The 14,776-nt window shown below is 40.4% G+C and overlaps 1 protein-coding gene across 3 annotated transcripts; it reads right to left on the reverse strand.

Annotated features, from left to right (window-relative positions):
- Window positions 1-1,157: 1,157 nt before the first annotated feature.
- Window positions 1,158-4,465, reverse strand: fam8a1a (family with sequence similarity 8 member A1a). Of its 3 annotated transcripts, none has more exons than XM_028597900.1 (6): window positions 4,378-4,465; window positions 3,710-4,220; window positions 3,265-3,385; window positions 2,900-3,023; window positions 1,780-1,919; window positions 1,158-1,598 (listed from the first exon to the last, which is right to left on the reverse strand). In XM_028597900.1, exons 2-6 carry the CDS (start codon window positions 4,128-4,130, stop codon window positions 1,454-1,456), a joined length of 951 nt encoding a protein of 316 aa, XP_028453701.1. In that variant the 5' UTR covers window positions 4,131-4,220; window positions 4,378-4,465; the 3' UTR covers window positions 1,158-1,453. The 3 variants fall into 3 exon arrangements, with proteins under 3 accessions (XP_028453701.1, XP_028453700.1, XP_028453699.1); XM_028597899.1 differs by having other exon boundaries at window positions 3,710-4,154; window positions 4,378-4,452; XM_028597898.1 differs by having other exon boundaries at window positions 3,710-4,217; window positions 4,378-4,440.
- Between the last annotated feature and the right edge of the window lie 10,311 nt (window positions 4,466-14,776).

The raw sequence follows: 14,776 nt of genomic DNA on the forward strand, positions 1-14,776 counted from the left end.
CAATGCTGGAGTTCATGTGTAGAGCCCCTGTTGGGGGCAAAACAAAAGTTTGACTTGGGTATAGTCACAAAAAGACACTAGGTTGCATTTTGGCGAGAGTTACGCTTTAATAAGTAGCCATACTGGGGATTTAAGTAAACCATAAACTGGACTGCTAAGCCAACATTATAACATGTGAATAAATCATTAATGATCTTTGATACCAGAAGAGTTTTACATTATGCATGAGTTTAAAGGTGCAGGAGGTAAGACTTATAAAACTAACTTTCTGTCATATTTGCTGAAACTGTTCAAAATGTTCCAGTAGAACTACATGAAGCAGGTCATTTAAAAAAAAAAAAATCTGGCTCCTCTGGCACCACCTACAGCCTGTAGCGAGATTTGCAAAAATCCACAGCTCCCTGTTCAGATGCTCCAATCAGGGCCAGGGGGGGGGTGTCTAACTGTGTGTCAATTACTGCTCCTGCACACACATTCATTCTCCCTTGTGGGGTGAGGGGCTTAGGAGACCATTTTGGGCTTTAGCAGAAAGGGGGGAGGGACTGAGAAGTTGTCAATGTTAAACATTTTTAGCTAAATCCTGGATCTTCACAATCCTACCTACAGCACCTTTAAATCTGACATGAGCAGCGGCATTCAATAGTGCAGTTCAGACAATCAGTGGTTTTTTGATGCAAAACAGTTGCCCTGAGTTACAAGAATTACAAGTCTGAAGATAGAAAATATGAGCAGGAAATTCAAACACAATTTGTCTTGTGTGAACCTCATTCACCAGGGAGAAAAGTTATCGTTATTTCTAATTTAAAAACAATTCTTCATCTTATGCTGCGTTCCAGACACAGTTTTTAGCCCGTAAGTTACGACTTCAAGTCATGACTCACGACTTGGTAGAGTTCCAGGCAAAGTCACCACAAACCCTTCTAGCTAGCTAGCTAGTGGCTACCTAATGTTGACGTTAGCTAGTTGACGTTAGCTATCAGGTTACTTTACGTTGCCTATTTATGTCTATTTATTTCTGCTTATCACTGTTAATAAACGGCGCCTGTACAGCATCAACGGGGGTCGCCATTGTTGTTTATGTGTGTGTGACGTCAAAAACTGTAACTGGGAGTACAACGATCTGGTACGAGTTCACAAGTAGTAAGTTACGGGTTTGACTGCCGTTCCAAGGCACTTTCACGGGTAGAAGGTTGTGAAAACACGAGTTACGGGTTGCCTGGAACGCAGCATTAATATCTATAGGCCCAAAGAATAGATACAAATAAGCCTGACATAATTTGCAGTTTAAGTCCTTGTTTGATCCAGTGAAGAAATGGGCCAATGCGTTGCTTTTTTCAACATTAGTTCATTTGTGACTGGTTTAAATTTAAGACACTTAGCGCACACAGGTCTGTAGCGCTTTGCCATTACTTTGTCAAGTATACAGTAAAAGAGTCTGCTGCCTGAGGAGAGGCTATCTGCCCCCTCTGCGCTGGACAACAATGGTCCCTGCCACAATGTCATACACAGTCCTGTTGTGCTGGAAGAAGAGGAGAGTGATGAAGACGGGAAAGAGGAAGGCGATGGAGAAGTTCTTATTAAGAGCCCGCACTGTAGAGCTGTGGAAGTTAAGACAAAAGAGACGAGACAAAAGAAGAGGTTCAATTGAGAATTCCAACACAGATGCTCTACAGGCACTCAAAACTACTAGAGACATTGGTTTGTGATTTAGATACCACAATAGATTCCAACTTGGACAGTCAAATCAAAAAGTAATTTATCCAGTATATGATCACTCACGCAGAGAGGGAAACATTAGAAGCTGGGACTATAAGGACTCTGTTGGGTCGGACCAGAGTGGATGTGTCACACGTCACCACCCGCAGGCCGAGCAGGAACTTCCCTGGTGTAGCACCACCAGCTCCCCAAATACAGATGGTCTGATTGCACAAGAAGGACAAAAGTAAGTTAGTAAAGTATTAGGATAAAAAGGATAAAAATCCCAAAGTGCTTCACAATAAATTGAAATACGATAAACAGAAGACATAAGAATACAAGGAAAACATAGGTACATAAAATCAGCCAGCCACATGCTTTGAATAGCAAAGTGTACACAGTTTATCACTGAATGCAATCTCTTTGTTTCCTAATAAAGAGATGCACATTGTCAATACCCTGTGGGCTCCTGACCATGCTCATAAATTGTGCTGTACAGTTAAGGTCAGAACTCATAAAAAAAAAAAAAGGCCAGAAATACATTTTAAGGTTTACACAAAAAAGGAAGGAAACCTGCCAGATGGCATTAGACTGAGCAGAGGTGCCTGAATGTCCCAGGGCTGGTTCCCACCTGGGAAAACAAGCCACTAATGCAGACGTCGAACAAGAGACGCAATACATGTCTCCATCTCAGGCAACCTTGAATGCAACGTTGCATCACTTTCCTCTGAGGGACGTAATGTTGTGTTGTAAAAGAACTCTTGACTGTACATAGCTCTCCTTCTCATTAAACAAGAGCATGTAGCAATGAGGCAACTCATACCAAATGTGAATGGACAAAATTGTGTGTATGTACGTGTATATATATCTTTAACTACAAATACAAATGGTGTGTTAAGAAGTCATCTGGTTTGAGTCATTCCATTCAGATTAGAAACCCTTGTATGCAGCATTATATTAAGAAGATATTGGTTTTAAATACTCATTTATTCCATCCCTGTAGACTTGTTACTAAATGTTGTAATCGATCAATGTGAATTTAATTTTATGAACTATCAAGTATTGTAATACCCAATTTTGGTATAAACATGAACTACACAGCTTGACATGCGATTTAATAATATTTAATTTAATCATCAATAGCTAAAAGATTGCATACTGTATCTATATTACCTTTGTCAAGGCAGTGCAAAGTATGACTCACCTCATAGACGCAAACTAGCACCCTGTAGACCAGAGCTACAGCCAACATCTTCTGCAGGTCCTCCATGGACGTGTTCTCATCTATCTCCTCCACAATGAAGTGGGTAATGAATTTGGCAATGTCCCTTTAAAAGAGAAGAGATAGTATGCCTGTGTGAGGATGAATCTGGAGGGGGGGTTGAAATAGCTTGGCATTAAAGCAAAGATGCAAGCAATGAACTATTTGGTCATGCAAATACTGTATTTTGCATAACACACAGCTACACCAGTGCCTGGTTTGACCAGTTTAAATTAGTTTTCTTTTGTGTGTGTGTCTTAATTGGAAATATTAGTTTCCACTGAAAAGTGTTTAATAGTTTCACTCACTTCATACCACTCAGATGCATGATCCACAGCACGATGGTGGCCTTCACACAAAACAGTAAAAAGAAGTCCACTGTCTCAGCTAGGAACCTCTGGAGAGGAGAGGGGATGGTGTACTCCCGTCCTGTATGAAGCAGATGAAAAGACAAGTATACTGAGAGAATACTTTTTTATGGGATACATTAGCCGGTCTAATTTATACACTCAAATAAATTATCCTAAATATCAACTGAACTTCAGGAGGTTAACAGAGCACTGAGAAAAGCCCTTGAATGATTCAAGCGTATACGCTTGTTTCCATAGAGCAATATTCTTAAGCCTGCTTCCCATCAGACTCATGACCTAGCTTATACAATAGAAAGCCTACGCATAACTGCAGGCTAAACAGCATTTCTGATGAAGTAGGCCTTTGACTATTAGAGCAGCTCACTGTCAAACTGATCCATACCTGCCTGAGGTGGATTCCCATTCTGCTGCTGGGCTGGCCGGGCATCAGTAACGTTAGCTGAGGTCTGCCCCGTGTGGGCACCACCTGGATGAGGGGGGGATGCCTGGAAACTGAGGGGATAGGGGTAACTGTACCGGTTTAGCGTGTCAAAAGCCTGCTGCCCACCGACAGAGGACGATGCAGGTGTACCTGGTGTCTGAGCGCCTGTCCCAGGCGGAGGGATTCCGCACGGAAGAGGGTAAGGGAATGCTGACAGAGCCAGCCAGCTCTGCCAGTTGGCATCATAGACATACCCCCAGTAGTACTGCCACATCCACTGCTGCAACTTTGCGCAGTATTCAGTTGTTGCGGTGGTCTGAGGCTGCTTTGCATCACTTTCAGGGCCGTCACGGTGGTTGTCACTCGTCGTAGTCGCAAACATGTCTGATCCGCTTCACTGTCTCACCAAATTGACAGGAAAATCTTCTTAAAGCGTCTTTACGCTGTCGTGTAATACCTCATTAGCTCCCTGCTGGATACAAGCACAGCGCTAGCTAAGTGTGTTTGTAAATACAGGGATTTCCTGGATCGCTCAACGTTAGAAGTTACGTTCCAGGTTGCTATCATTTTATGATATGTCGGTCATTGAGATTAAACAATAACGTGTAATTTAAAATTATAATACCCACCTTATTTGCATCAGATATCAGCGAAATACCATCATGTTGTGAAAATGGCTAATAACATTCCCCCTTCTGTCATTAATGGTATGATCCATTTAAAGGAGCCGAGCTCCTGCGTATTTGCCTAATGGTTACAGCGCCATCAAAATTCACTTTTCATAGTAGTAAACCAGCTATGGGTCACAAACACCCCTTTCAAACTCAGAGCTACCTCAGGGGTACTGAGTAATACGAAAGGCTACTTGTTTGATACAAATTTCCTAAATACCACAGTTTTGTATGAACACACTTGTCCCATATTTATACAAATTATCACTTCTGTAGCATTTCTTTTAAGAAATCATTAATTCTCTGTCACATTTTTAAGCAAATCATGTCACACTTGTACTAATTACACAGCTAACATTTTGAAAAAATCATGACCTCTGTCACCTAATACAAACTATCACTTCTGTTTTAAGAAATCATTAACTATCACATTTTTAAACAAATCATGTCATCGTACACATCTGTAACATTTACAACCAATGATCACATCTGTCAACTTTCTGAACAAAATATGTTAAACATTTTTGTACAACAATATTAGAGTTTAAAGTCCCCATGATGTTTCAAAAAAAAACGTCTGTAAAGCTCTGTTAGTGGGAAGCCTGGCATTGCATGCTGGTCACAAGTGTACTGTAATCTGGGGTAAAACTTGACACTGCAACTCTGATTGAGTCTTGTAGATGTTCATCAGTAAGTAAGGCGTGTTCTGTTTGTTCCTGATAAGGTTCATGTCAGAAAAGGCTGATTCACAGAGATAGGTTGATAAGATTATTCATTGCACCATTGGTTAAAAAATAAATGCACATAAAATGTAAAATCACTTATTATATTGTTTTGTTTTAAGATAATATGAGTATTTGAAGAGCTTTTATACCTCTTTATGTTGTCCATCAAATTTGGGCTACTCTATATATCTACTCTACATATCGACTCATATCAGCATGATCAGCATGTCATAATTTAATGGTATGTATCCATTTAAATGTTTTGGTAACACCACATACAGAGAGAAACTAGCTGTCAGGAATTGAACCGGTTCAGCAGGTTCTACATGGAAACAGTACCATATGAAGGATAGCTTATATTTACCTTAGCTAAATAAACACAGATGCCATTTTCACCACGTTTCACAAACGTGAATTATGATAATAGGGTTGTGATTGTGAAATATGTATTAACTATATATATATAATTATAAACTAAATGACATTCAACTTATAAGGTCAATGACACTTAGTGTAACTAGGAACTAAGCAAGTTCCTTTTTTAAAGTGTTTTCTTTATGTATTACAGTGAATGACTGCACTCAGTCTCACATTGCTATGACAAACAAGAAAAGACAAATATACTGCAGCATAAAGATAAATGGCCTTCTTAGTCCTAACTCATAGAAGACAACCTATCAGCTGCACCACAAGAGAGCAGCAGAGGCCAGCTGATACAAAATCATAACACATCAAATGCAACCATTAGAAAAGCCTCTTTTATTTCTGTTAAAGGTACAATATGTAACATTTCTGCTTTAAAATGTCCAAAAACGACCATACCTATGTTATATATTTTTATGAGTTGTGTTCTTACACTATCCCAAATGTGGGAAACGGCACGTTTCCTTTAGTCGCCCGTCAGTGGCGTCATATAACCTTTCACCCTCCAGTTACTCTAACTTCCGTCAGAACACTGGCACCAAGATGATACGTTCAGGAGTAATTGTAAATCATATAATGTCACAGAAAAAAAAATACTTGTAACCATAATACTGCTTTTTTTGTACATTAGATTATACAATAGTAAAACCTCATGTACACAAAGTGAATGTTTTCTGGCTGCATTTTTTGTCTTGCTTTACTTAGGCAATAACATGATTTATGCACATGCCATGTTTGACCATTTAGAGGCCCATGGGTGGGAGGTGGAAGTTTGCGTCTGTAGTCACATCTAGGGGTCACAAACATCTGAGTTCAGTGACAAATCAGTAGTCTGCCATCAGGGTCAAACAATCAAAACACACACACACACACACACACACACACTCTGTCTCTCTGATCTTTATGTCCCTTTTTTTTCCTATGAAACCAAAATGCTGGAGCTGCTCACTCAAGTCTCCCACTCACTCCTCCATTACACCTCTGCTCTAACTTCTCTTTCTTTTCTCACCCTTTCTCTCATTTAACTCCCCCTCCTCTCTGATAACTGAAGGGGTGAGGGGGGAAGGGTTGTATTTGCTGACTGGGCTGGCCCGGCTCTGTAGGTTAGGTGTTAGGTCTGCCAGTTCTAAATGATTGTGCCTGGCCCAGTGAATGGAGCCAGTGAGGCGGACGCCAATCCGACCCCAATGAACGTTATCCCTGTCGACAGAGGCCATACGATGACTGTGCCCAAAAGTAAGCAGGCCCAAATAAAGAGGCACCCGGCAAACGCTGACCCTCATAGAACCCAACAACCTGGTGGGATTACTGCTGTGGAGGTGTGTGTGTGTGTGTGTGTGTGTGTGTGTGTGTGTGTGTGTGTGTGTGTGTGTGTGTGTGTGTGTGTGTGTGTGTGTGTGTGTGTGTGTGTGTGTGTGTGTGTGTGTGTGAATAAGGGGACATTGGTTGAGATGGTTACTGTAGGCTACTTGTGCCAGGGTAGGCAATGTATCACCAAGATGTGGAAAATACATTTACTCAAGTACTGCATCATAGTTTTAAAGTATTAGTCAGTATTTTTATTTTGTGAGATTCATTAATTCTGCTTTTTCACTCCACTTTATTTCCACCGTACATTTACTCCATCACATCTGATAGCTGCAGGAACTTTGTAGAATACGTTATATGCTAAAGGTGTGATGAATTTATGAATGCATTAGGATGCATTGTCGCTGTTTAAACCACCTTCAAAAAAAGAAAATCTGGTGGGTGTTACCTTTAAGAGTAACAACCCACATCTCTGTCGTTACCCCTTGTAGTAGAAGTATGTCCTGACCATTGTTACGATGGAGTAAAATACAAATTTGCAATAAATAAAACCATGAGATAAGGGTATCTTTTGCAAATATTGGGCACACTGCCAGATCAACAGACCTCACAGTATGTACCTTATTTGCTAAAGTCAGAACTAATCTAATCTATCTTTACTCTTTTGAGTCAACACAGGTTAATAGTACAGCGAATGCCATGAGATGACCATCTCTCTCGAGTACAGTGTAAGTTGTGACATTGCTCTGAGTGAAGAAGTGCTCTTTTTTTGAAGCATTTGAAACCAGGGTATGTTTGGGACACTTTTGTGCTTCTTTTAATTAACGCAAAAGGGGCACTTGGGACACTCAAGTGCACAACTGGTTGGCACAAGGCACATGCTCCTTTGGTGGGGTCACGTTTACTGTAGAGGCACACTAATGGCACACAACAAACTTTTTTCACCCATAGCAGCTTTGTGATGGACATTTGCACGCTTCATTTTTCCTTACATAATGTTTCTTCTACCATTGCTGCCCCCTTATTGCTTTGCTGATGCACACTGCAGTATGTGTGGAAGACAGGCCTCTTCATTTAATTTATTTGATCTTTGCCCTTTACAAAGTCTGTGCACACCATTGAGTGTGAGACAGACATGGTTCACACAGTTCTTGTAAAAAAGGTTGCTGTGTCTGTACAGGATGTGTACCATGCTCCTAGACATACACCAAGGGAACAAGGTCACCCTCAGAAAAGCACTGTAGGAACTACATTTTCTGTTGTTTCCCCCCAAGATCTACTCTTTATATGCTCTCTTCTAACATCAGCACGTCCTTGAATGAAGAAATGCTTTGCTTTTAATAAGGTCTGCAATAAATGAGCACAGGTACAGTAGACTATCTGTTCTGTTGGCATCCTCTCCCTGTTGAATATTTAAAATGCAAAATGGAGGCTAGCAGACTTAAACTTGATTACTGTAAGGGCATTCAATCAAGTATATACTTTTTCTAAAGGAACAGTTTGACATTTTAAAAAAGCTTTGCTTTTTTGCCGAGCATTAAATCTGAAGCTCAATAGCAGCAGGCATTTAGCTAAGGTTAAGAGGTAAAGACTGGAAACAGGGGGGCACAGCTCTTCTGGTTCCATTGCAACCTCACAGGTAGGCTAACACAAGACTCCAGGGATTTTGTAGGGTAGCTGTTTCCAGTCTTTATGCTTAGCTAAGCTTACCAGCTCCTGGCTTTAGCTGTATATTAGATGGACACACCTTAGAGTGGTATTGATCTTCTCATGAAACTCTCGGCAAGAAAGCGAATGAGCATATTTACGAAAATGTCAAAAAAAATCCTTTATCAATATAGGTGGGTTATATTTTAGCAAATCAAAGCCCTGTCTGTCAACACCATGAGAACTTCACAGAAAGAAAATAACATAAAGTTTTTTAATTTTCAAATATGACTAAACTGTCTTGACTTATACAACTAGCACACATGAAATCATAATTAAGTGGCATTTGCCTTTAGCAGGCTTACTATCAGTGCTGACAGTGGTTAAAATGTGCAATGTTTACATGAAACTCATCGATAACAGCATATCACAGGTCTTAGCCAATAGTGATTTTGAACTCTCTACAAAAAGCAGTGACTCTTAGATCTTCAATTCATCATTCAGATAAGTTTGTCAGAAAGCCTAATCCACTCTAGTTTATGTGGGAACTCCAGATTTTTGTTTCTACAGATTCGGCTTTATTCTATGCTCATGCGGTTTTCGTACTGGCATGTTGCCTTGTACAAGCACGCACTGGTTTAAGCTCCTAGTACACACAAAGGTTAAAGCACACTGATTTTGCCCAGTCAGAAGGAGTCTAGTGGGTCGGTAGGTTAAAGAAATGAACAGAGTCAGTCGTCCGGAGAATGTGGGGAAGAGAGTCACTCACCCCCTGTTTTGAGAGAGTGGGGAGAGCAGCTGTCATGTGATTTATGTATGAATTACTCAGACTGTTTAGGTGATGTAAAACAATTAGCAAGCCACAACACGCTATAATGAGAGTAACAGGGCATAGTCAAGAAATTGTGATGTAGAATTTCATGTTTCAAGTAGTTCTTTACCGTCTCAAATAGGATTCATCTCTTTAATTGATTGATTTCATGCAGATCAAAGTCTATATTTGTCCCTTTACTGTGATTTGTGCATGTACTTGAAAATATGTGACTGGAGCAAAGTACTGAGAGGAAAAAATACTTAATTTGCTGATACAGCGAAGGAAAGTCCATGCTACCTTTGGCCTAGAGAGGTGAAAAATCTCTGAGATATTTTTTACTTTGTCTTATATGTGTAACAGTGAAAGCCAATTAAGTAAATTATGTCTGCTTCCCTGGAGCCCTGACAGGAACACCCAAGGGGAGAGTAAGAAACTGCTCTCCCACCGGCTCCTGCTTCAAGGAAATTCCTCTCATCCCCTTCCTCATCTCCTTATCCTTCACCTAATTCTCTTTATTTCCTGCTGCTTTAACGTCTCGGCACATGCTCACCTTTTTCCCTGTTGGCACACTGTGGTGAATAGGTGAGAGGTTTGTCTATGTAACCTCTTGCTTTAAAACCATGCTCCTTTCCTTTCCCCTCATGAAATATACTTGCATACTTTATAGCTATTTAATCCTTTTTTTATGTTAACAATGGAATGAAGGAAAGAGGAATGTTTCGCTCATAATGACAACACAGATCATTATCACCCGACTCTGCAGTTCCCCTCAGCTCTGCAGAGCGCTTTAGCGTCTTTTATCTCTCTGTTTTGGTTTTAAGACTCACAATTTTACTATTTTGTTTCATGCTCACTTCTCTCATCATCCTTGTTTTCAGCAGCAGCAGGCTACCGTTATCAGCAAAAACCTCTGATAAACCAACTGTGCACTATTTGCCCAAATGGCAGAGCCACCAGCTGGTAAACACAGAAGAGCCAGGTTTCCCCCCCACAAAGATAGGTGGAGACCAAAATCAGAGCTGAAAGGAAAATAACTATTGGAATAATATTTGTGAGATGGACACAAACACAACTCCCAATGAATGCTAATGTTGCTACATGTCTGCTGTATAGGCAAACATATCAACTTTATAAGCTAAAAACAGCAGAGCTAAAATTTTACTATGTAAGTAAAAGTAAGTATAAATATATATTTATAATATTGAACGTGCAGGTGCAGACAGGTCAACCAAATGCCTAAATGTCTAAACACGGCTTTATCTATTTTTTAAAACAATCCACATAAACAACAGACTGTATCCTCCCTTACAGTCTGTCATTCCAGAGGATTCCATAGTTGAGGTGCTAAGGTCTCTAAAGCTCGATCCCCTCGGGTCTTAAGCCAGATGTGTGGAACAGACAGTAAATTTCACGTTAGAAGTGAGTGAGTTGACAAATATGGGTGAAGTGGCTCAGCCATATGCAGGAGCCTGACCGTGTAATGCTCTGTACGTAAGTGGAAGAATTTCAAACTGAATCCAATATGCAACAGGTTGCAACTCTTGTGTGACATTATGAATTCACTAACTCGCAAACAATGTAATGTTTTATTTTGTTTTGTCGAGGAATAGCTACAGGTTAACTAACTTACTTTTTAGCTAGCAAACAATGAAATGTTTTGGAATAGCTACAGGCTTGTAATGTTTAAAGGATTGAAGCTGTAATCGCGAAGATTTTCATTCAAATAAATGTCCAATGTCACTGAAGGAGGTAACACAATGGTGATTCATGGCCCACTGATGAAAGTATTGCAATATTTATACTTTTGTAAAAAAAAAGGGGTATTAAAGTTATAGAAATTCTAAATCATACATACATACACACTGTACATACATACAGTACATACTGTACATACAGTACATACATACATACATTACATACATACATACATACATACAGTACATACATACATACACACATACACAAATACAGTACATACATACATACATACATACTGCATAAAACTGCAATGGCTGTGCTGCATAATGACTAAAAGCCAATTCTCGTAGTTCTTTTATAATTAGTTTTTTTTCTGCTGCTTCTACTACTCCCTCTAGAGCAACGACGCCCTTTAGAAAACCTTTTTCTACATGCTCTGCGGTGCAAATGATTTTTTTCTGATGTCTAAAATCAGTGCAATTCATCTCCACCATCACCATCTCTTATTTCACTACACTGGTGTCAGGATCCTGACCTTTAGTCACATGCTCCATGTTCCCTTCTGCTTTTTCCCCAACGAAAGTGTCTGACAAGACAAAAGAGTTGATCCACAGAGGGTGCTTGTTTGTTTAACGTGCAGCTGTGCGTCGTAGGGAAGGCAGCTGAGCTCTTTCACACGGGCGTCGACACAAACAGCTGTAAACCCATAGACCTCTCAATTTATGGTTGTATAGTTGAGCTTAATAAAGAAAATCAGTCCTGTCCTACAAATACATTATGAAATAGCGTTGGTTGCTTAATAGCTCTTACACTGACAACGAGCACAACGATCCATTGATTTTCACCTTGGCAATAGACGTTACAGTCAACCTATAAAAAGAAAACTTTGTGGTGGTTCAATAAATCACCTGAAAGGCTTGAAGAGGTTTGCTGTTTGGGTTTATGTTGCTGAAAGGCCTGTTTACAAACTTGGAGAAAGGTCAGCCTGTGATTAATGGCTTCCGTTTTCCTCCCGCCTATCAGAGGCTGTGGTTATCTCCCCAGTGCATTGTGGGGAAGTGCCTGTAGCCTACGGCACGTCTCAAAGTGTCCATCAGGCCAACTTTCCTGATGGCCTATTGTCTTTTTTAATAAAAGTTTCCTACGCCAAATCCAACCGGTTTGCGCTTAGTCGGTAAATAAAATGTGACAATTACTTAATGGGCATTTAGCCGTATTGTACTTACTGTGGACAATGACTCAAAACTTGATTATAGCTATTTATTATATCATAAATTCCCCTCACACTCTGTGTGTTATGACCTGGCTATTAGGCCACAACAAATAGGAGCCACACCATGATAAAGTTTTACAAAAATATACTTTATTAAGTCAAATCATTCAAATTAGACAAAATTAAAGGATTAATAAAAGGCCTTTTTACAGTTGCCGCCGCCGACCTGTCATGCGCCAATGTCACTTCAAAATTACGTAGATCTCACTGGCGCGCCAGGATTTTAAGTGTGTGACCAGAGTTCGTGCCAGGACTCTCAGAGTGACTGTAAGTCTCTCTTGTAAACTTACTGGGTTAAGATGAGATCTTTTATGGCGAATGAAAGGCTTGATCCGACGAAGTAGGTCATCCAATCAAATCGAAGCATTTACGTCATTGCTGCTGCCAGTTCTGCCGTTGTTTACCTTTTCTTCTTTTGGTCCGTAGAAATAGCAAAGTCGGTAGCCTTTGCTCATCAGCAACACCTCTGTTCAGGAGAAGACTGCAACTAGCGTCGCGACCACCACGCAGGTATAAATAGTTACGGCGCTCCCATGACGTCACATTTGCGTGCGACAGGTCGGCTGCGGCGAGTATACCGCATGTTTAAAGTGCTCATATTCTGCTCATTTTCAGGTTCATAATTGTATTTTGAGGTTGTACCAGAATAGGTTTACATGGTTTGATTTTCAAAAAACACCATATTTTTGCACATTGCTGCAGCTCCTCTTTTTACCCTGTGTGTTTAGTCTCTGCTTTAGCTACAGAGTGAGACATCTAACTTCTGTATCATCTTTGTTGGTACTCGCACACACGCAGTAGCTAGGTAAGGATCATATATCAGCTAGCTAGCTGTTTCCGTAGACAGTTTCTCCAACTTCGGTCAGTTACAAGACAGGATTAGCCGGGAGACTTCTTCTGAACGAGGGCTGCAGAACAGAGACGTAAGTAGTTTTTTTGTAGATTATAGGGAACTTGTGTGTGCTATGGTTAGCCACCTTATCTCGGCTACTGACGTAGAAAACCCTGCAGATTTTGAACAGCTCACCCGGAGACTGAAGGCAGAAGACATTCAGAAACCCGTATCTAACTCAAAACAGCACGGATGTTTTTTTTTCCAAGTTTGTCTGTGTGTGGAAGCACCCGAGACACAAAATAACACCCTAAATCCCAGAAAAAGTGATTTTTTTTTCATAATATGGGTACTTTAAGAAGATGGGGGGTGTGGATGTGTGTGTGTGTGTGTGTGTGTGTGTGTGTGTGTGTGTGTGTGTGTGTGTGTGTGTGTGTGTGTGTGTGTGTGTGTGTGTGTGTTGTAAGGTGCAGACAAAGCATAGAGATGAATAAACTAAAGCAACCTAACCAAACCCAAAGATGAGACGGGAGAGCTGAAACAGCACCAACTGACTGCAGGCCTAGAGAGATCCTGAGCTGCAGCCTGGCCGAAAATACCTGGGAACACTCTGTTTCAGGTAACATTAACAAGTCAGCGGTCACCTGCAGAGTTAGCAGAGAGACCGGTGAATCACACAGCCACTGTGGCTAAAGCAAGATGTCATATTTGGCTTTAAATATGAGCTTCCTAAAACCTGTTTGGTTTGAGCCCTTTTAAACATCATACAGCTAATTTGAACTCTAAATAAATCCTCTCAAGAACTGACAAACATACACTAGCTGTACTTAACACAAATGAATACATCTGAAGTCTGAGCTTCAGTCGCTCATGTCTCTCAACCTAACCTTCCTCTGTCTGCAGTTACATTGCTTGATAAAGCACTGAACCCAGGGCAGACAAACCGCATAGTTTGACGATTAAAATATCAACTCCCTTCAGCCCTACCACCTGCAACAGAAGGTCAATGTGTCTGTGTCTGTGTGCATACGTATGGCATAAAACCCACAACAAATCATTTTCCATCACTTTATCCACTTAGATTCTTTAAATATCTTGCTTTATTTGTGCTATCATAAGTAGTCTGCTGTGTTGTCTGTCTGACATAAAAGGGCAAATTGTTCTTCCGGTGGGAACAGTCATATTTCAGACTATAATGTCCCCAGTGTGGCTCTTTAAAGCTCTTGGAAAACGGTCCCATATTATCTTGACATCAAAGTTTTGAAACATCCCAAAACGATTCTCAAGGGTAAGGGTTGATTTAATTTGCTTTTCATATGTAGATTTAAACGATAAGATGTGCAACTCCTGCGAATAACCATTTCAAGTGGCATATATTTCAGTGCATAAACAAATTAGTTCCATAAACTGCAACTTCCTTAGGACAGAAAATGCATACATCGTACAGTTTCACTGATTAGATATTTGTAATAATTTAGTGTTTGAAGTTGGTTTACCCCTTCACAGAAGTTCTGTTCACGATCTTCACGCTGTGGCCATAAAATAAACCGCTCTGCATGTTACAGAGTCACTGATTTCTTCCTGAGGGTTGAGCACAAAGAATGCTTGGTGTGAACAAACTAGAGACCATATACAGT

Source organism: Perca flavescens, chromosome 14 (genome assembly GCF_004354835.1).
Source record: "Perca flavescens isolate YP-PL-M2 chromosome 14, PFLA_1.0, whole genome shotgun sequence".
In the NCBI taxonomy this organism is placed as follows: domain Eukaryota; kingdom Metazoa; phylum Chordata; class Actinopteri; order Perciformes; family Percidae; genus Perca; species Perca flavescens.